General features: G+C 47.5%; 1 protein-coding gene across 7 annotated transcripts in view; it reads right to left on the bottom strand.

Moving 5' to 3' along the window:
* Positions 1 to 1,436: 1,436 nt before the first annotated feature.
* Positions 1,437 to 22,946, bottom strand: part of NTNG2 (netrin G2) — a 135,451-nt gene continuing 113,941 nt past the window's right edge. For 5 of the 7 annotated variants that reach the window (XM_067471973.1, XM_067471972.1, XM_067471974.1 and 2 more), the window contains 7 exons: positions 19,884 to 19,946; positions 15,643 to 15,711; positions 13,048 to 13,104; positions 10,305 to 10,379; positions 6,119 to 6,286; positions 5,660 to 5,794; positions 1,437 to 2,372 (listed from right to left, as the gene is read on the bottom strand). In XM_067471973.1, the coding sequence (XP_067328074.1) occupies positions 2,146 to 2,372; positions 5,660 to 5,794; positions 6,119 to 6,286; positions 10,305 to 10,379; positions 13,048 to 13,104; positions 15,643 to 15,711; positions 19,884 to 19,946 (794 nt within the window). In that variant the 3' untranslated portion in view covers positions 1,437 to 2,145. The remainder of the gene's footprint in view (positions 2,373 to 5,659; positions 5,795 to 6,118; positions 6,287 to 10,304; positions 10,380 to 13,047; positions 13,105 to 15,642; positions 15,712 to 19,883; positions 19,947 to 22,946) is intronic. The other 2 variants (XM_067471975.1, XM_067471978.1) reach the window with 2 other exon arrangements.

The raw sequence follows: 22,946 nt of genomic DNA, 5'->3' as shown, positions 1-22,946 counted from the left end.
TCATGAAACATTACGAAAAAATGAGTGATTCAAATCGTAAATTCTTACCACCACCTTTCCAATCGTGGTCAACTGTGAATACGCACATATGGTAGTTTCTGTGCCTGAGCAGACAGCTTCGGAACCTTCTAGATCAGTGGTTCTCAACTTTCCGAATGCCGCGACCCCTTAATACCGTTCCTCATGTTGTAGTGACCCCCAACCATAAAATTACTTTCATAACTGTAATTTTGCTACTGTTATGAATCGTAATGTAAATATCTGATATGCAGGGTATATTTTCATTCACTGGACCAAACTGGGCATAAATACCTGATACGCCCAAATCTGAATACTGGTGGAGTTAGGGGAGGGGTGATTGATTTTGTCATTTGGGAGTTATAGTTGCTGGGATTTATAGTTCACCTACAATCAAAGCACATCCTGAACTCCACCAATTATGGAATTGAAGCAAACTTGGCACACAGGACTCCCATGACCAACAGAAAATACTGGAAGGGTTTGGTGGGCATTGAATTTTGGAGTTGTAGTTCACTTACATCCAGAGATCACTGTGGATTCAAACAATGATAGATCTGGACCAAACTTGGCACGGATACTCAATATGCCCTAATGTGAACACTGGTGGAGTTTAGGGAAAAATAGACCTTGACCTTTGGGAGTTGTAGTTGCTGGGATTTATAGTTCACCTACAATCAAAGGGTATTCTGAACTCCACCAACGATATAATTGGGCCAAACTTGGCAAACAGAACCCCCGTGAGCAACAGAAAATACTGTGTTTTCTGGTGGTCTTTGGCGACCCCTCTGACGCCGCCTTGCGACCCCTCCAGGAATGTGTCCAGAGGAGAGCGACTAAAATGATAAAAGGTCTGGAGAACAAGCCCTATGAGGAGCGGCTTAGGGAACTGGGCATGTTTAGCCTGAAGAAGAGAAGGCTGAGAGGAGATATGATAGCCATGTATAAATATGTGAGAGGAAGCCACAGGGAGGAGGGAGCAAGCTTGTTTTCTGCTTCCTTGGAGACTAGGACGCAATGGAACAATGGCTTCAAACTACAAGAGAGGAGATTCCATCTCTACATGAGGAAGAACTTCCTGACTGTGAGAGCCGTTCAGCAGTGGAACTCTCTGCCCCGGAGTGTGGTGGAGGCTCCTTCTTTGGAAGCTTTTAAGCAGAGGCTGGATGGCCATCTGTCAGGGGTGATTTGAATGCAATATTCCTGCTTCTTGGCAGGGGGTTGGACTGGATGGCCCATGAGGTCTCTTCCAACTCTTTGATTCTATGATTCTATGATTCTAAATAATAATAATAATAATAAATGATGACTCGGAACTCACCTTCATATTTCCAAATCTAACTAATCACATACGAGTTCCAATCTAATCTGAAACTACGCACCAGCATTGCTATAAGAAAATGGAAACCAAGCGGGAGCCATGAGTAGGTTGCTTTACTGTCGTGGGGATTATTACATCATAACGCTTACAGCAAAACTTCTCTCTAGTGAGTGGCGGCGTTAGTGGTGGTGTGTTTTGTTATCCTTTGAGGACATTTATCACCAAATTAAGATAATCCTCTACTTTAAAAAAAAGGGAGGCGGGATCTTGAACCGTAAAGCCTGGGCAGCGCGTTACAAAGCGGCCTCGTTCCGCCCCGAGGAAAGGAACCAAAAAACTCCCGACAACCGAAGAAGTAGAAACCGAGGAGAGGAAGGAAAAAAAATACCGTACAAAAACTTAATAAAATTCAGCAACTCGATTTGTAGGCAACAGTATAACGCCAGGGTTCGGCCGGTGGGACGGACGGAGTCCACCGAGTTCCTCGGCCGGCCATCTCCAGAGGAAAGATGGCGGCTTCAGAAAGTAACAAACGGAAAAGAGACTCGGAGATAAACAGCTGCGCAGCTCGACACCGGAGATTGGCGACACGCTTTTCTTTTTTTTGGCAGATTCTTATCGATCAATAGAGGAGGAAGCCATTGCCGGTCCATGGATCGCTCCCTGATGGCCACCGTCCTCGAAGACGGGGGTGCCGAAAGGAGGGAGAGCGGGGCCCTCGGATCCTCTTGGAGCAAAGGAAGGCCCCTCTTGCTTCCCTGCGTTCAGCCTCTCGCATCCCCCCATTGGGGCGTGTGGGCCCAGCCTCAGAGGTCCATGGTGTGTCTCAGGTGGAGGCCCAGGGCGCCGAGGAGGGCGGCACAAGGACTGAGGGACAGGCGGGGCCCGGTGGCATCACAGTCCTGGTTCTCGCCCTCACACTTGGTCTGTTCGCAGAGGACCCCCTTGAAGCCCGGTGGGCAGAGGCAGCGCTGGTTGCCAGAGCAGGTGCCCCCATTCTGGCAGAGGAGCAGCTCGTCGTCACAGACGTTGGCTGCAGGGACACAGACAAGAGAGAGGTCACTCGCAAAGGATGGGAAGACATCACACAGGCTGGGTTTCATCACATAATAGTCACACTCCCCTCTTTTTAATATAAAAGGGGGTACGACTGTTATGTGAGGAAAACAACACAGAGGGCAGGGTGAGAGGACACTCGCAAAGGATGGGAAGACGTCACACAGGCTGTGTTTCATCACATAATAGTCACACTCCCCTCTTTTTTAATAAAAAAGGGGGTACGACTGTTATGTGAGGAAAACAACACAGAGGGCAAGGTGAGAGGTCACTCGCAAAGGATGGGAAGACGTCACACAGGCTGTGTTTCATCACATAATAGTCACACTCCCCTCTTTTTTAATAAAAAAGGGGGTACGACTGTTATGTGAGGAAAACAACACAGAGGGCAAGGTGAGAGGTCACTCGCAAAGGATGGGAAGACGTCACACAGGCTGTGTTTCATCACATAATAGTCACACTCCCCTCTTTTTTAATAAAAAAGGGGGTATGACTGTTACGTGAGGAAAACAACACAGAGGGCAGTGTGAGAGGTCACTCGCAAAGGATGGGAAGACGTCACACAGGCTGTGTTTCATCACATAATAGTCACACTCCCCTCTTTTTTAATAAAAAAAGGGGGTACGACTGTTACGTGAGGAAAACAACACAGAGGGCAGGGTGAGAGGTCACTCGCAAAGGATGGGAAGACCTCACACAGGCTGTGTTTCATCACATAATAGTCACACTCCCCTCTTTTTTAATAAAAAAGGGGGTACGACTGTTATGTGAGGAAAACAACACAGAGGGCAGGGTGAGAGGTCACTCGCAAAGGATGGGAAGACGTCACACAGGCTGTGTTTCATCACATAATAGTCACACTCCCCTCTTTTGTAATAAAAAAGGGGGTACGACTGTTACGTGAGGAAAACAACACAGGGGGCAGGGTGAGAGGTCACTCGCAAAGGATGGGAAGACGTCACACAGGCTGTGTTTCATCACATAATAGTCACACTCCCCTCTTTTTTAATAAAAAAGGGGGTATGACTGTTATGTGAGGAAAACAACACAGAGGGCAGGGTGAGAGGTCACTCGCAAAGGATGGGAAGACGTCACACAGGCTGTGTTTCATCACATAATAGTCACACTCCCCTCTTTTTTAATAAAAAGGGGGTACGACTGCTATGTGAGGAAAACAACACAGAGGGCAGGGTGAGAGGTCACTCGCAAAGGATGGGAAGACGTCACACAGGCTGTGTTTCATCACATAATGGTCACACTCCCCTCTTTTTTAATAAAAAAGGGGGTACGACTGTTACGTGAGGAAAACAACACAGAGGGCAGGGTGAGAGGTCACTCGCAAAGGATGGGAAGACGTCACACAGGCTGTGTTTCATCACATAATAGTCACACTCCCCTCTTTTTTAATAAAAAAGGGGGTACGACTGTTATGTGAGGAAAACAACACAGAGGGCAGGGTGAGAGGTCACTCGCAAAGGATGGGAAGACGTCACACAGGCTGTGTTTCATCACATAATAGTCACACTCCCCTCTTTTTTAATAAAAAAGAGGGTATGACTGTTACGTGAGGAAAACAACACAGAGGGCAGGGTGAGAGGTCACTCGCAAAGGATGGGAAGACATCACACAGGCTGTGTTTCATCACATAATAGTCACACTCCCCTCTTTTTTAATAAAAAAGGGGGTACGACTGTTATGTGAGGAAAACAACACAGAGGGCAGGGTGAGAGGTCACTCGCAAAGGATGGGAAGACGTCACACAGGCTGTGTTTCATCACATAATAGTCACACTCCTCTCTTTTTTAATAAAAAAGGGGGTACGACTGTTATGTGAGGAAAACAACACAGAGGGCAGGGTGAGAGGTCACTCGCAAAGGATGGGAAGACGTCACACAGGCTGTGTTTCATCACATAATAGTCACACTCCTCTCTTTTTTAATAAAAAAGGGGGTACGACTGTTATGTGAGGAAAACAACACAGAGGGCAGGGTGAGAGGTCACTCGCAAAGGATGGGAAGACATCACACAAGCTGTGTTTCATCACATAATAGTCACACTCCCCTCTTTTTTTAATAAAAAAGGGGGTACGACTGTTATGTGAGGAAAACAACACAGAGGGCAGGGTGAGAGGTCACTCGCAAAGGATGGGAAGACGTCACACAGGCTGTGTTTCATCACATAATAGTCACACTCCCCTCTTTTTTAATAAAAAAGGGGGTATGACTGTTACGTGAGGAAAACAACACAGAGGGCAGGGTGAGAGGTCACTCGCAAAGGATGGGAAGACGTCACACAGGCTGTGTTTCATCACATAATAGTCACACTCCCCTCTTTTTTAATAAAAAGGGGGTACGACTGTTATGTGAGGAAAACAACACAGAGGGCAGGGTGAGAGGTCACTCGCAAAGAAACAAGACATCATACAGACCGTATGTTGTCACATAATGGTGGCACTCACCCCTTTTTTACATGAAAAAGGGGTATCACTATTATGCGAGGAAAGCAACACAGAGGGCAGGATGAGAGGTCACTCACAAAGGGTGAGAGGTCACTCAGAAAGACAAGAGGTATTATGTAATTCATCACATAATAGTATCACACACACACCCATTTTATCAAAAAAGAGGAGTGTGACTATTACACATGGAAAAGGAAAGGAAGGGAAGAAGTCACACAGGCTGTATTTTGTCACATAATAGTCGCAGTCCCCCCTTTTTTAATAAAAAAGGGGGTACGACTGTTGCCCAAGGAAAACAACACAGGACAGGGCAAGAGGTCACTTGCAAAGAAAGAGATGGCATACAGGCTGCATTTCGTCACATTTTTTCCATCAAAAAGTGGTATGACTATTATGCGAGGAAAACAACACAGAGGGCAGGGTGAGAGGTCATTCGCAAAGAAAGCTAAGACGTAACACAGGCTATAATTCGTCACATAATAGTCGCACCCCCATTTTATCAAAAAAGAGGGGTGCGACTATTACACGAGTAAAACACAAAGGGCAGGGCAAGAGGTCACTTGCAAAGGAAGAAATTAAACTGGCCATATTTCATCACATAATAGTCGCTCTCCTTCCTTTATTCATCAAAAAAGAAGAGTGTGACTATTACGCAAGGAAACCATGTTTTTATTACAGAACCAATTAGGAAATGACATTGGTAAACCAGAAACAAAAAAAATCTTACACAGTGTTATCTGCTGCAACCGCTGACCCAAAAGGATCAATCAGGAGCCCTCTTTCAGACCCTGAGCGGGGATACTTACGCAGGCATCCCTGCCGCCAGTAGTAGCCGGAGACGCATTCGTCACATTTTGGGCCCGTGACATAGTCCCTGCAGTCACAGTAGCCGGTCTCGTTGCAGCGGTTGGCCACGGAGCCCACGCGGTTGCAGTTGCAGTCTGCCCAAGACAAGGAAGCAAATATGTCAATGGCACAGCAGGTATTGCAAGGGGCCTTTGGGCTCCCTTTCCAAAGGAGCATCTAGTCCTGAAAGACAAGAAACAACCTTCCTGAGGTCGAGTGGCCATCTGTCGGGAGGGGTTTAATGGTGCCTTCCACCCTGGTGGAATGGGGTTGGACAGAATGGGCAATTCTGTGTAAACATAAGCCAACAGTGTGACGCAGCATGGCCGTGCCGAGGGGCTGGGGGAGGACCGGGAGGGATATTCAGGGGAGTTAAATGAAGGAACCCCTTAAACCGAGGGTCCATTTGGGCCTCTCACCAATGCAGACGTTCTCGTCGTCCAGCTCGGCGGAGCTGTTGCGGTAGAAGCCCAGGCGGCAGTGCTGGCAGTGCTGTCCCCGCGTGTTGTGCTTGCAGCTGATACAGGTCACCAGGTTGAGGAAGTCGATGAAGCTGCACCGGTTGGAGTGGCCGTAGCACTCGCAGTCTGGCGGAGGAAAGGAGGAGGTCAAGGCACGGCAGCTCCCGCAGCTCCCTTCCTTCCCGCAGTTCCCCTTTTTTCTTGTAGCTCCCCATTCCTGTAGTTCCCATCTTTCCCGTATCTTCCTTCCCTGCCATGGCTGCCTTCCTTCCTATAGCTTCCCTTCCCCATAGGTACCATCATTCCCATAGCTCCCTTCCCTCCCGTAGCTCCCATCTTTCCGGTACCTGCCTTCTTTCCCATACCTCTTTTTCCCCTTGTAGTGCACCTTTCCGGTATCTCCCATCTTTCCCTCCCCTCCTGTGGGTCAGTCTGTATGGTAGCCCTGTAACTCCCATCTTTCTCTCCCGTAGCTCCCTACCTTCCCACAGCACCTTTCCCTCCCCTATCTCCCTAACTTCCCACACCACCCTTCCCTCCCGTGGCTCCCTACCTTCCTGCAGCTCCCTTCCCTCCCGTAGCTCCCTACCTTCCCGCAGCTCCCCTCCCTCCCGTAACTCCCTACCTTCCTGCAGCTCCCTTCCCTCCCGTAGCTCCCTACCTTCCCACAGCTCTCTTCCATCCCGTAACTCCCTACCTTCTCGCAGCTCCCTTCCCTCCCGTAACTCCCTACCTTCCCGCAGCTCCCTTCCTTCCCGTAGCTCCCTACCTTTCCACAGCTCCCTACCTTCCCGCAGCTCCCTATCTTCCTGCAGCTCCCTTCTCTCCCGTAGACCCCTACCTTCCCAGAGCTCCCCTCCCTCCCGTAGCTCCCTACCTTCCCGCAGCTCCCCTCCCTCCCGTAACTCCCTACCTTCCTGCAGCTCCCTTCCCTCCCGTAGCTCCCTACCTTCCCGCAGCTCCCCTCCCTCCCGTAACTCCCTACCTTCCTGCAGCTCCCTTTCCTCCCGTAGCTCCCTACCTTCCCACAGCTCTCTTCCATCCCGTAACTCCCTACCTTCTCGCAGCTCCCTTCCCTCCCGTAACTCCCTACCTTCCCGCAGCTCCCTTCCTTCCCGTAGCTCCCTACCTTTCCACAGCTCCCTACCTTCCCGCAGCTCCCTATCTTCCTGCAGCTCCCTTCTCTCCCGTAGACCCCTACCTTCCCAGAGCTCCCCTCCCTCCCGTAGCTCCCTACCTTCCCGCAGCTCCCCTCCCTCCCGTAACTCCCTACCTTCCTGCAGCTCCCTTCCCTCCCGTAGCTCCCTACCTTCCCGCAGCTCCCCTCCCTCCCGTAACTCCCTACCTTCCTGCAGCTCCCTTTCCTCCCGTAGCTCCCTACCTTCCCACAGCTCTCTTCCATCCCGTAACTCCCTACCTTCTCGCAGCTCCCTTCCCTCCCGTAACTCCCTACCTTCCCGCAGCTCCCTTCCTTCCCGTAGCTCCCTACCTTTCCACAGCTCCCTACCTTCCCGCAGCTCCCTATCTTCCTGCAGCTCCCTTCTCTCCCGTAGACCCCTACCTTCCCAGAGCTCCCCTCCCTCCCGTAGCTCCCTACCTTCCCGCAGCTCCCCTCCCTCCCGTAACTCCCTACCTTCCTGCAGCTCCCTTCCCTCCCGTAGTTCCCTACCTTCCCGCAGCTCCCCTCCCTCCCGTAACTCCCTACCTTCCTGCAGCTCCCTTCCCTCCCGTAGTTCCCTACCTTCCCGCAGCTCCCCTCCCTCCCGTAACTCCCTACCTTCCTGCAGCTCCCTTCCCTCCCGTAGTTCCCTACCTTCCCGCAGCTCCCCTCCCTCCCGTAACTCCCTACCTTCCTGCAGCTCCCTTCCCTCCCGTAGCTCCCTACCTTCCCACAGCTCTCTTCCATCCCGTAACTCCCTACCTTCCTGCAGCTCCCTTTCCTCCCGTAGCTCCCTACCTTCCCACAGCTCTCTTCCATCCCGTAACTCCCTACCTTCTCGCAGCTCCCTTCCCTCCCGTAACTCCCTACCTTCCTGCAGCTCCCTTCCTTCCCGTAGCTCCCTACCTTCCCGCAGCTCCCCTCCCTCCCGTAACTCCCTACCTTCCTGCAGCTCCCTTCCCTCCCGTAGCTCCCTACCTTCCCACAGCTCTCTTCCATCCCGTAACTCCCTACCTTCCTGCAGCTCCCTTTCCTCCCGTAGCTCCCTACCTTCCCACAGCTCTCTTCCATCCCGTAACTCCCTACCTTCTCGCAGCTCCCTTCCCTCCCGTAACTCCCTACCTTCCTGCAGCTCCCTTCCTTCCCGTAGCTCCCTACCTTCCCGCAGCTCCCCTCCCTCCCGTAACTCCCTACCTTCCTGCAGCTCCCTTCCCTCCCGTAGTTCCCTACCTTCCCGCAGCTCTCCTCCCTCCCGTAACTCCCTACCTTCCTGCAGTTCCCTTCCCTCCCACCGCTCCCTACCTTCCCACAGCTCCCTACCTTGCTGCAGCTCTCTTCCTTCCTGTAGCTCCCTATCTTCCCATAGGTCACTTCCCTCCCGTAGCTCCCTACCTTCCCGCAGCTCCCTTCCCTTCCGTAGCTTCCTACCTTCCTGCAGCTCCCTTCCCTCCCATAGCTCCCTACCTTCCCGCAGCTCCTTACCTTCCTGCAGCTCCCTTCCTTCCTGTAGCTCCCTATCTTCCCATAGCTCACTTCCCTCCCGTAGCTCCCTACCTTCCCGCAGCTCCCTTCCCTCCTGTAGCTCCCTATCTTCCCGTGGCTCCCTTCGCTCCCTTCGCTCCCTACTTTCCCACAGCTCCCTACCTTCCCGCAGTTCCCTACCTTCCTGCAACTCAATACCTTCCTGCGGCTCCCTTCCCTCCCGTAGCTCCCTACCTTCCTGCAGCTCCCTTCCTTCCTGTAGCTCCCTACCTTCCTGCAACTCCCTACCTTCCTGCAGCTCCCTTCCTTCCTGTAGCTCCCTACCTTCCTGCAACTCCCTACCTTCCTGTAGCTCCCTTCCCTCCCATAGCTCCCTACCTTCCCACAGCTCCCTTCCCTCGCGTAGCTCTCCTTTCCCATAGCTCCTTACCTTCCCGCAACTCCCTTCCTTCCCATAACTCCCCTTTCCTGTAGCTCCCTTCCCTCCTGTAGCTTCCTCCCTTCCTGCAGCGCTCTTCTTTCTCATTGCTCCCTGTTCCCATAGCTCCCTTCCCACCTGTCTTCCTCATAGCTTCCCTCCTTCTCTTAGCTCCCGTCTTTCTTGTAGCTCCCTTCTTTCCCACAACAGCCATCTTTCCAGTAGCTCCCTCTCTTTCCCATAGCTCCCTTCTCTCCCGTCTTTCCCGTGGCTCCTCTTTCCCATAGTACTACGATGGCCGTATTATCTAATACGGGCCCTACTTTTGGTGAGTTCATTTAGCCCCCAAAAGTGAGCATTACTGTTCAGAGTCACATGAATTTCAGATATGGCTCTCCGCCACCTATTGCTCTCGTTTTCCAAAAGATGATGGTATGGAAGGGTCTTGAAGGGAGAAACGTGCATGCAGGTCAAGGAAGATGGGGAGAAAGATGTGCTCTTCTCTTCCAAAGACACAAGAATGGTCAGGTTTGGGGAACTTCATTGCTTTAGGAAGCGGAGCATGAGATGGCATGCAATGAATGGAAGCCACACAAAAGAGCATGGAAAGGGGCGCAAAGCGCATGGATAGCCCCAGAAGTTTGCGGCCTTCCCTTGGAAGGAAATGCGTTATTTGTTGCTCCCTTGCAAAGGTTTCTAGCCCAGCCTTCCTCATTTTGCTTTTGAAAGAAACGTATCTGGTTTCAGCCCTAGCTCAAGATGCAAGAGCAAGATCAGGTGGTCGTCATTAAAACAAAACCCCATCATAACCACCGCATGATCCAGAAACTGCTCCGTCGGCTTCAGCTGGGCATTGAATCCCTGCGCCAGCACTTTGCAACCTGGGATGCATGCGGCGCAAGGATGGAGAGCGGCACGTCCTTTTGCAGAACGTGACTGAAGTCCCAAGAACATGTATGGCCCCATAGGTATAGATGGAAGACCCACAGACCCCAAAGGTCTCCTCGATTCAGAGCCATAGACGAGTCTGTTGACGCCCAGTCCCACGTCCTCACCCACTTTGTGAGTGTCCCCTTCTCACTTACCTTTGAAGGTTTCAATGGGAGCCACTGGAACGGAGCCGGATTTGAGCCGGATGAGTTTGGAGACCTTGGGAGATGCTTAGAAAGGGGACGAAGAGATATAGTTTTCCCCTTTGGATGCAAAGCCTGCCTCTTGAAACATGCCAGCATCACAAAAACTACGCCATAAGCATCACATCAGCAGACCGAAAGCCAATACAGAACATTGCCTACATCAACTCACAACAACAGTGTTCCCGCACTACTTCGCAGTTTGCTTTTTTCAGACTCGTTGTTTTACGATTTTCCTAGCTAGGCATCATTTCAAAGTCAACTAATAATATATAGTACTAGCTGTCCCCTGCCATGCATTGCTGTGGCCCAGTCTGTGTTTTGTGTGTGCATATATATGCATATACAGTGCTGCCTCTCTACTTCGTGGTTCGCTTTTTGTGGTTTTCTTAACTAGGCATCATTTCAAAGTCAACTAATAATATATAGTGCTAGCTGTCCCTTGCCATGCGTTGCTGTGGCCCAGTCTGTGTATGTGTTTTGTGTGTGCGTATATATGCATATACAGTGCTCCCTTGCTACTTCGTGGTTCGCTTTTCACAGTTTTCTTAACTAGGCATCATTTCAAAGTGAATTAATAATATATAGTACTAGCTGTCCCCTGCCATGCGTTGCTGTGGCCCAGTCTGTGTATGTGTTTTGTGTGTGTTTTGTGCTCCCTCACTACTTTGCGGTTCGCTTTTCGCGGACTCGTTATTTCGTGGTTTTCCTAAGTAGCCATCATTGAAAGTTAACTAATAATATATAGTACTAACTTTCCCCTGCCACACGTTGCTGTGGTCCAATCTGTGTATGTGTTTTGTGTGTGTATATATGCGTATACTATGCTCCCTCGCTACTTCACAGTTTGCTTATCGCGGACTTGCTGTTTTGCTGTTTTTCTAACAAGGCATGATTTCAAAGTCAACTAATAATACATATATAGTACTAGCTGTATATAGTACTAGCTGTCCCCTGCCACACGTTGCTGTCGCCCAGTCTGTGTATGTTTTTTGTGTGTATATATATGCGTATCATTCCTTCACGGTTCACTTTTCGCGGACTTGCTGTTTCGCCGTTTTCCTAAGCAGCCATCATTGCAAAGTCAACTAATAATATATAGTACTAGCTGTCCCCTGCCACACGTTGCTGTCTCCCAGTCTGTGTATATGTTTCGCATGTGTATATATGCGTATACAGTGCTCCCTCGCTACTTCGCAGTTCGCTTTTCGCAGACTTGCTGTTTCACTGTTTTTCTAACAAGGCATAATTTCAAAGTCAACTAATAATACATATATAGTATTAGCTGTATATAATACTAGCTGTCCCCTGCCACACGTTGCTGTGGCCCAGTCTGTGTATGTTTTTTGTGTGTATATATATGTGTATCGCTACTTCGCGGTTCCCTTTTCGCGGACTTGCTGTTTCGCGGTTGTCTTAACTAGGCATCATTTCAAAGTCAACCAATAATATATAGTACTAGCTGTCCCCTGCCACGTGTTGCTGTGGTCCAGTCTGTGTATGTGCTTTGTGTGTGTATATAAGCGTATATAAGAGTTTGGGGGAAATATAATCTTGACATTTGGGAGTTGTAGTTGCTGGGATTTATAGTTCACCTGCAATCACAAACCATTCTAAACCCCACCAATGATAGAATTGGGCCAAACCTCCCACACAGAACCCCCACGTGGGCCACAGCAACGCGTGGCAGGGGACGGCTAGTCTATATAAATAAAAATGTAATGTTCGTTTGTGGGATTAACATAACTCAAAAACCACTGGGCGAATTGACACCAGATTTGGACACAATACACCTCTCAGGCCAACGAGTGACCATCACTCAAAAACACTGAAAAGAGACTTTAAAAGCCAAAAAATTGCATTACAGCGCATGTGCAAAACCACATATATAAGCAAACACATGTATGCACAAATATATACACACACAAAACACATCTACACAGACTGGATCACAGCAACACGTGGCAGGGGACGGCTAGTATATATATACAATTTTAATGTTTGTTTGTGGTATTAACATAACTCAAAAACCACTGGGCAAATTCACATGAAATTTGGACACAAGACACCTCTCAGGCCAACGAGTGACCATCACTCCTAAAACACTGAAAAACACAGCGGAAGGGATTTAGAAAGAAAAGAAAAGCAAAAAAAAAAACGCTACAGCGCATGTGCAAAACCACATATATACACAAACTCACATATATACACATATACACAAATATATACACACACATTTATGCATATACACAGACACATATACACAGACTGGGCCACAGCAATGTGTGGCAGGGGATGGCTAGTAAATAAATAGTGAAATGCTGAGTTGAGTATAAGCAAAAAGACACTACAGCGCATGTGCAAAACCACATATATACACAAACACACATATATACACACAGATATGCTTATATACACACACAAACACATATACACAGACTGGGCCACAGCAACGCATGGCAGGGGATGGCTAGTAAATAAATGAATTGTGAAATGCTGAGGATCAGCTAATACAAGAGTCTGATTGACAATCCATCCATCCCATACTACAGAAGCCTACCAAGACCATTCCTGCATCCAAACAAGGTCCAGCGTGAGCTATCAGGTTGCTCGTTGGCGCCTCTAGACATTCACCACCAGCAAAAGCGATAAATAGCCGTCTAAGACGCAACTAGAAGCCAACGACGCCTAGTACCTGGTTTCTTGCCGTGTTTTTTCGCCACACCATGTGCCGGTTTGGCCTTCGGAGGGGCTGCGTTTGGGACAAAAGGGAAGCAAAGAGGATGCCGAAAGCACCAGGAAAGGAGCACCACCGTGCCCATCTCCCATCCAAGGGAGCTTGGGAATTGTAGTTCAAGGAAGGATTGGTTTCCTTCCAGCCATAGAAAACGTGACACAAAACTCTATCTCTTTAACAGGGAAAGCCTGGAAAGGGAAGTCAATTTCTTTCCTCGGAAATGTCCTATGACGTGGCATCACAGTATGATGTGAGACAATGGATACACAATAATTCACATGCAATAGCGTATGTATTATCACGCAATTATATGATATGTTATCTGTATTGGATCACATGATATATAATACGTACACTGTAAAACGTGTAGTTATGTTATGTCATCTATATCTGCATGAAATCGTATAATGGGATATAATGTGATGATGGTGTGGCATCTGTATCGGCATTAGATAATATGATATGATATTATATATATTATATGCATACACTCTAATACATGCGATGATGTGGCATCTGTATCGGCATTAGATAATTTGATGCGATATGATATAATAGATAATATATAATAGATAATATATTATCTATTATATGCATACACTATAATACATGAGATGATGTGGCATCTGTATCAGCATTAGATAATATGATGTGATACTATATAATATATATTATATATTATATTATATATAATATATTATATAATATCACATCATATTATCTAATGCTGATACAAATGCCACATCATCGCATGTATTATAGTATTGTAGTGTATGCATATAATATATAATATAATATATATTATATGCATACACTACAATACATGCGATGATGTGGCATCTGTATTGGCATGAGATGAGATGATGTGATATTATATATAATATAATATAATATAATATAATATAATATAATATATATTATATGCATACACTATAATACATGCGATGATGTGGCATCTGTATCAGCATTAGATAATATGATATGATATGATATAATATAATATATATATATTATTATATTATATCATATTATATTATATCATATTATATATTATATGCATACACTACAATATATGCGATGATGTGGCATCTGTATCGGCATTAGATGATATGATGTGATATTATATAATATATAATATATATTATATATTATATGCATACACTATAATACATGTGATGATGTGGCATCTGTACTGGCATTAGATAATATGATGTGATATTATATAATATATAATATATATTATATTATATATATTATATTAAATATTATATATTATATGCATACACTATAATACATGTGATGATGTGGCATCTGTATTGGCATTAGATGATATGATGTGATATTATATAATATATAATATATATATAATAATATAATAATATAATTATTTATATATATATATATATATATATATATATATAATATTATATATTATATGTATACACTACAATACATGCGATGATGTGGCATCTGTATTGGCATTAGATGATATGATGTGATATTATATAATATATAATATATTATATTATAATATATAATATATATATAATAATATAATAATATAATAATATAATAATATAATAATATATATATATATATATAATATTATATATTATATGTATACACTACAATACATGCGATGATGTAGCATCTGTATTGGCATTAGATAATATGATGTGATATTATATAATATATAATATTAAATATTAATTATTATATGCATACACTATAATACATGCGATGATGTGGCATCTGTATCGGCATTAGATAATATGATGTGATATAATATAATATAATATAATATATATATATATATATATATTATGTGATACAATGCATATATGTGGCATATATATCTGCATTAGATAATGCGATGTGATACATACACTATAATACACAGGGGATGATGTGGCATCTATATCTGCACGAGCTCATCTAATGTGCTATGATATAATGCATGCACTACAATACACAGAGGATGATGTTGCATCTATATCTGTGTTGGACCATATATTATGTGATACAATGCATCTATAGATCTGCATCAGATCACATAATATATTCTGTGATATAATGTACATACTGCAATGCACAGGGGGTGATGTGGTATCTATCTATATCTGTGCGAGATAATGTAATGCAATATGATGTAATGTATGCACTACGATACACGGGGTGATGTTGCCTCTCTCTCTGCATTGGATCCTGTGATGCACAGCTCCGGCCCAAAGCCCTCTGTCCTCATTTGCCTTGCTGTTTGCAAACTCGCATCCACAAAGGGCAGCGCGAAAAAGCGCATCCATGCAAGGAAGGGCCTCTTTGCTTGGCCGGAGAAAGAAGAGCAGGAGGAGAAAGAGCTTTAAGACTCAAAGGATCAGCGGGCGATTATCTCTAAGTCGCTGGAGAGGCCCAGTTGCCGGGCCCTGCCATTGGTGCGCCCAGGCGCTTGCGGGGTGTTCCCAGGTGCCCCGGCCGGAATCCCGTCTATTTCGAGCCCGGCGCGTGCCCATGTGTCCGGCCTGCCCTTGGCATGTGCTGCCTTCCCTGGCTTACCTCTGATGTTCTCGGGAGGCTCCTTGGCGGCAGTGGCGGGTCGCGGCTTCTCTGGGACGGAGGCAGCAGCTTGAAAAGAAGGCCTGGCTTTAAGTCCACCATAAGGAACGGACATTACTGCCCACTGGCCTAGTTTCCAACAGATCTCTATGTAGATAGATACCCTCACTGATTGACTTTACAGCTGCAAGGCCATTCTATGCTATCAAGCTTTCCGATTGCAACATTCACACCTGCCTCCAACAGACAAGGTTCTTTCTCCCACCCTGGACATCATATATACAGTCCAGTTGCCTCACTTCCAACAAACCTCTCTGCAGAGACCCTCACAGATTGACTTTGTAGCAGCAAGGCCATTCTATGCTAATCAAGCTTTCCGATTGCAACATTCACACTTGCCTCCAACAGACAAGGTTCTTTCTCCCACCCTGGACATCATATATACAGTCCAGTTGCTTCACTTCCAACAAACCTCTCTGCAGAGACCCTCACAGATTGACTTTGCAGCTGCAAGGCCATTCTATGCTAATCAAGCTTTCCAATTGCAACATCCACACTTGCCTCCAACAGACAACAGTTCTTTTTCCCACCCTGGACATCATTCCATAGATATATATATACAGCCCAGTTGCCTCATTTCCAACAGACCTCTCTGCAGAGACCCTCATTGATTGACTTTGCACCTGCAAGGCCATTCTATGCTAATCAAGTGGCCAATGGCAACCTTCACACTTGCATCACATCATATATACAGTCCAGTTGCCTCACTCCCAACAAACCTCTCTGCAGAGACCCTCACTGATTGACTTTGCACCTGCAAGGCTACTCAATGCGATTCATTCACATTTGCCTCCAGCAGACTAGAGTTCTTTCTCCCACCCTAGACATTGCTGCACAGGGATATAAACCCCACTGGCCTAGTTTCCGAGAGACTTCTATGTAGATAGATACCCTCACTGATTGACTTTGCAGCTGCAAGGCCAATCTATGCTAATCAAGCTTTCCGATTGCAACATTCACACTTGCCTCCAACAGACAAGGGTTCTTTCTCTCACCCAGGACACCATTCCATAGAGACCCTCACTGATTGACTTTGCAGCTGCAAGGCTGCTCAATGCGATTCATTCACATTTGCTTCCAGCAGACTAGAGTTCTTTCTCCCACCCTGGACATTGCTGCACAGAGATATAAACCCCACTGGCCTAGTTTCCAAGAGACCTCTATGTAAATAGATACCCTCACTGATTGACTTTGCAGCTGCAAGGCCATTATATGCTAATCAAGCTTTCCGATTGCAACATCCACACTTGCCTCCAACAGACAAGGGTTCCTTCTCCCACCCTGGACATCATTCCATAGATATATATACAGTCCACTTGCCTCATTTCCAAGAGACCTCTCTGCAAAAACCCTCACCGACTGACTTTGCAGCTGCAAGGCTACTCAATGTGATTCATCCACATTTGCCTCCAGCAGACTAGAGTTCTTTCTCCCACCCTGGACATTGCTGCGCAGGAATATAAACCCCACTAGCCTAGTTTCCAAGAGACCTCTATGTAGACAGATACCCTCACTGATTGACTTTGCAGCTAATCAAGCTTTCCGATTGCAACATTCACACTTGCTTCCAACAGCCAAGGGTTCTTTCTCTCACCCAGGACATCATTCCATAGAGACCCTCAGATTGACTTTGCAGCTGCAAGGCTACTCAGTGCTAATCAAGTGGCCAATGGCAACCTTCACACTTGCATCGAACAGACAAGGTTCTTTCTCCCACCCAGGACATCATTCCATGGATATATACACAGTCCAGTTGCCTCATTTCCAACAGACCTCTCTGCAGAGACCCTCACTGATTGACTTTGCAGCTGCAAGGCTACTCAACGCGATTCATTCGCATTTGCCTCCAGCAGACAAGAGTTCTTTTTCCCACCCTGGACATTGCTGCACAGGGATATAAACCCCACTGGCCTAGTTTCCAAGAGACCTCTATGTAGATAGATACCCTCACTGATTGCAGCTGCAAGGCCATTCTATGCTAATCAAGCTTTCCGATGGCAACATTCACACTTGCCTCCAACAGACAAGGGTTCTTTCTGATTGTCTTTGCCCCTGCAGGGCTAATCAATGGTGACAAATTGCAGCATTCACACACACACACACACACAGTCCACTTGCCTTGTTTCCAACATACTTCTATGCAAGACCCTTACTGATTGACTTTGCCCCTGCAGGGCTACTCAACGGTGACCAATTGCAGCATTCACACTTACTTCCAACCAGACAACAATACTGTATTGTCGAAGGCTTTCATGGCTGGGATCACTGGGTTGCTGTGAGTTTTCCAGGCTGCCTGACTGTGTTCCAGCAGCATTCTCTCCTGACCTTTCACCCACATCTATTGCAGGCCTCCTCAGAGGTTGTGAGGTCTGTTGTGGGGTTTATATCCCTGTGCAGTAATTTCCAGGGTTGAAGAAAGAACTCTTGTCTGTTGGAGACAAGTGTGATTGTGGCAATCACATTTAGTAGCCTTGCAGCTGCAAAGTCAATCAGTGAGGGCCTCTGCAGAGGGGTCTGTTGGAAATGAGGCAAGTGGACTGTATATATACCTGTGGAATGATGTCCAGGTTGGAAGTAAGTGTAAATGTCTGGTTGGAAGTAAGTGTGAATGCTGCAATTGATCACCATTGAGTAGCCTTGTAGATGCAAAGTCAATCAGTAAGTGTCTTTCATAGAAGTAGGTTGGAAATGAGGCAAGTGGACTCTGTGTGTGTGTGTATCTGTGGCTGGGTGAAAGAACTCTTATCTGTTCGATGCAAGTGTGAAGATTGCCATTGGCCACTTGATTAGCACTGAATAGCCTTGCAGCTGCAAAGTCAGTCAGTGAGGGTATCTATCTACATAGAGGTCTCTTGGAAACTAGGCCAGTGGGGTTTATATCCCTGTGCAGTAATGTCTAGGGTGGGAGAAAGAACTATTGTCTGCTGGAGACAAGTGTGAATGAATCACATTGAGTAGCCTTGCAGCTGCAAAATCAATCAGTGATGGTCTCTGCAGAGAGGTCTGTTGGAAATGAGGCAACCGGACTGTATATATATCTATGGAATTATGTCCAGGGTGGAAGAAAGAACCCTTGTCTGCTGGAGGCAAGTGTGAATGTTGCAATTGGAAAGCTTGATTAGCACAGAATGGCCTTGCAACTGCAAAGTCAATCAGTGAGGGTCTCTGCAGAGAGGTCTGTTGGAAATGAGGCAACTGGACTGTATATATATCTATGGAATGATGTCCAGGGTGGAAGAAAGAACCCTTGTCTGCTGGAGGCAAGTGTGGATGTTGCAATTGGAAAGCTTGATTAGCACAGAATGGCTTTGCAGCTGCAAAGTCAATCAGTGAGGGTACCTGCACCTTGAATTGGGACCGGAAAATAAATGGCAGCCAGTGGAGCTCCTTAAACGGGGGTTGACCACTCCCTGTAAGTTGCCCCAGTTATTAATCTGACTGCTGAGCGTTGTAGTTTCCAGGTGGTCTTCAAGGGCAGCCCCACGTAGAGTGCATTACAGTAGTCCAGTCTAGAGGTAACTAAGGCATGGACCACCATGGTCAAGTCAGAAATAAGGTCACAGTTGGCGCACAAGTTTTAATTGCACATAGGCCCTCCCGGCCACCGCCAACACCTGCGCATCAAGCGTCAGCGCTGAGTCCAGGAGGACCCCCAAACTGCGGACCTGTGATTTCAGAGGGAGATGTTGACTCTAAGCTGGAATGTGTACAGAGAAAGAGGGCAACTAACACGATCAAGGGTCTGGAGAACCAGCCCTATGAGGAGCGGCTTAAAGAGCTGGGCATGTTTATGATTCTACGATTCTATGATTCCGTTTCCCCTCTTCACTCAGTGCATTTGTTGACATCCCCAAGAGATCAAGACCCCATTTGAGCCGCACAACCACAGAAAGCACGGCTAGTATCACAAAGGCCTTCTAAATCTACACATCACAGTAGGGGTCCCTGTGGTTTCCATGGCCATCTCTCTCTCTCCTTCTACCGTTTAGTCTCCCTTCTTCGTTGAGATCTCTGGAGGAAGGCCCAGAATGCCCTCCATCCCTCTGAGGCTTCTCGTTTCCACCAATGATGGCATGGGAACCGCAGGGAATGTTCTACTGGGAAAAGATACACCGACTTCTAAGCATCACACGGAGGTTCTGCTTCCGGCTACGGGTTTGGATCCGGACCCCTTTTCCTACCTTCGGTCTTTGGAGGAGCGGCGCTGGCCTGCAACGGAGCCACGCCAGAGGAGCTGGGCGCTTCTGGCAAAAGCAACACAAGAGTTGGGTTATATTCCAAGGATCTTGTTGTTGAGCATGACCCCCCGCTCAATACAATTCATCGTTTTTCCAAGGACACCAGGCTGGAATGATACACAGTGTTCCCTCGCTACTTCGCGGTTTGTAGTCCATCCTCCCCCAAACCACACCAGGATGTAAAGGGGATCATGGGGGTTAAGTGTGCCAAGTTTAGTCCAGGTCCATTATTCGTGCAGGTCGCAGTGGTCTGTGAAAGTGGGAGCCAATCAGAAAGCTGCCACATATCCACACCTCCTCCACACACACACACACACACACACACAAACATTGACTTTTATTATATACTAGCTTGGGGACCCGGCGCTGCCCGGATTATTAGAGAAAGTGGGTAATGGCAGTTCTGTATGCCAAGTTTGGTCTTTATTGGTCATTGGATGACAGTTGCATTGTTTTCAGGAAGTGAGTGAAGGTACTTGAAGTCCCATCATCCATGGTCCACCCTCCTCCAAACAGCAGCAGGATATAGAGTGGGTCATGGGGGCTCTGTGTGCCAAGTTTGGTCTTTATCAGTCATTGGATGAGGGTGGCAGTGGTTTCAGTAAGTGAGTGAAGGTACTGCAATCCCATCATCCATGGTCCATCATCCCCCAAACCACACCAGGATGTAGAGTGTGTCATGGGGGCTCTGTGTGCCAAGTTTCCCTGTGATCCGTCATTGGTGAGGGTAGCAGTGGTCTCAGGAAGTGAGTGAAGGGACGGCAAGTCCCATCATCCATGGTCTGTAATCTTCCAAACCACACCAGGATGTACAGTGGGTCATGCATGCTATGTGTGCCTATTTTTGCCATAATTTGTCATTGGTAGGGGTCGCAGTGGTCTCAGGAAGTGAGTGAAGGTATTGCAAGTCAAATTGTCCATAGTCCATCCTCCAGCAAACTGCAAGTCCCATCATCCCCCAAATCACACCAGGATGTAGAGTGTGTCATGGGGGCTATGTGTGCCAAGTTTCGCAGTGATCCGTCATTGGTGGAGATCGCAGTGGTCTCAGGAAGTGAGTGAAGGTACTGCAAGCCCCATCATCCATGGTCTGTCATCCTCCAAACCACTCCAGGTTGTAGAGTGCGTCATGGGTGCTATGTGTGCCAATTTTCGCCATGATCCGTCATTGGTAGGAGTCGCAGTGGTCTCAGGAAGTGAGTGAAGGTATTGCAAGTCCCATTGTCCATAGTCCATCCTCCACCAAACTGCATCAGGATGTAGAGTACAGCATGGGGACTCTGTGTGCCAAGTTTCGCTGTGATCCGTCATTGGTGTGGGTTGCAGTGGTCTCAGGAAGTGAGTGAAGGTACTGCAAGTCCCATCACCCATGGTCTGTCAACCCCCAAACCACACCAAGATGTAGGGTCTGTCATGGGGGCTTTGTGTGCCAAGTTTGGCCTTGATCATTCATTGGTGTGGGTCGCAGTTGTCTCTGGAAGTGAGTGAAGGTACTGCAAATCCCATCATCCATTGTCCATCATTCCCCAAACCGCTCCCACAGAGCACTGCAACCCCCACGAAGGACGGACCTGGACCAAACTTGACACACAGAGTCCCCATGGTCAACAGAACATACTGGAGACATTTGGGGGAAACTGTCCTTGATTTATGGGAGTTATAGTTCACCTGCATTCAGAGAAATTATGATCCCCCCAGCGACAATGGATCTGGACCAGATTTGGCAAAGACAAGCCCCGTGACCAACTGAACATACTGGAGGGGATTGGGGAGAATTGCCTTGATTTCAGAGAGTTGTAGTTCACCCGCATCCAGAGAGTACTGAACCCAGCTGATGACGGATCTGGACCAAATTTGGCACACAGACCCAACAGGATCAACTGTGAATACTGCCAGAGTTTGGGGAGGATTGACCCAAGATTTTGGGGAATTGCAGTTCACCCACATCCAGGGGCGGCTCATCCATTACGCGAAGTAAGCGGTCGCAAAACACTTTTTTTTGCCAGGGGCGCAGAGGCGTCTCTGTAAATGCCCCTCGACTGCCACTTGAGGAGCGCCCCCTCAGCTCACAACAGCCCTAGCAGTCCGGGGGGAGCCTCGGCTTTCTTGCCTCGCTGTCGGGTGATCCTCTTCCCAAAGGGGAAGAGCCTCGCCTAGCCCCTCTTGTTCCTGCTCCACCCGGCCATCGGGTGCGCGAGCAGAGCCGGCGCTCAATTGTTCTCTGCGTTCGATCCCTTTCCCATGACCGGCTCCCTTTCCCGATCCCCTGGCGTTCCACCCACCTCCTCTCCTCTCCTCTCCCTAATCCAGGGGTGGGCCAAGGGACGGAGCCGCCGTGCCTGGTCTGCTTCGGGTCCAGAGGCGTGTCTGAAGACCCCAGCGTGCGCACCAAAAGTCGCCTCTTCTCCTGACTTTCTCTTCAGCCATTGGACCAAGAGAGAGAGAGAGAGAGAGAGAGAGCCCCTCCGGCTGGAGGTATCTCCCACCTCCGCTCCCTCCTTTGTTTTTGCGCCTACCTTCAGGAAAAGTGGGCTTCTCCAGCTCTGTCTCTCTCTCTCTCTTGGTCCCAATGGCTGAGGAGAAAGTCAGGAGAAGAAGTGACTTTTGGTGCACACGCCGGGGTCTTCAGGCACGTCTCCGGACCCAAAACGGGCCAGGCAAGGGAGCAAGTGTGGCAAGTGTAGTTACTGGGATGTATAGTTCACCTACAATCAAAGAGCATTCTGAACTCCACCAATGATGGAATTGAACCAAATATGGCACACAGAACTCTCACGACGAACAGAAAATATATGATTGGTTGGGGGGGGGGGGGGAATACTGTTTGCTTACCGTTGAAAATTACCTAGGGCCGCCTCTGCCCACATCATCATGCATTTTGTAATGGGAGTATTCATAACAAGCAACAAGAAAGACTGAGTTTTTTGGATATTACCTAACATCCAAGACCAAGTAATACCCTTTTCAAATAACTTGGGCATCACCGGGTACTCAAGCTAATTATTA

This window comes from Anolis sagrei, chromosome 11 (genome assembly GCF_037176765.1).
Source record: "Anolis sagrei isolate rAnoSag1 chromosome 11, rAnoSag1.mat, whole genome shotgun sequence".
Lineage (NCBI taxonomy): Eukaryota > Metazoa > Chordata > Lepidosauria > Squamata > Dactyloidae > Anolis > Anolis sagrei.
Note: the sequence above shows the minus strand (reverse complement) of the source record. Positions and strands in the feature narration are given on the sequence as shown.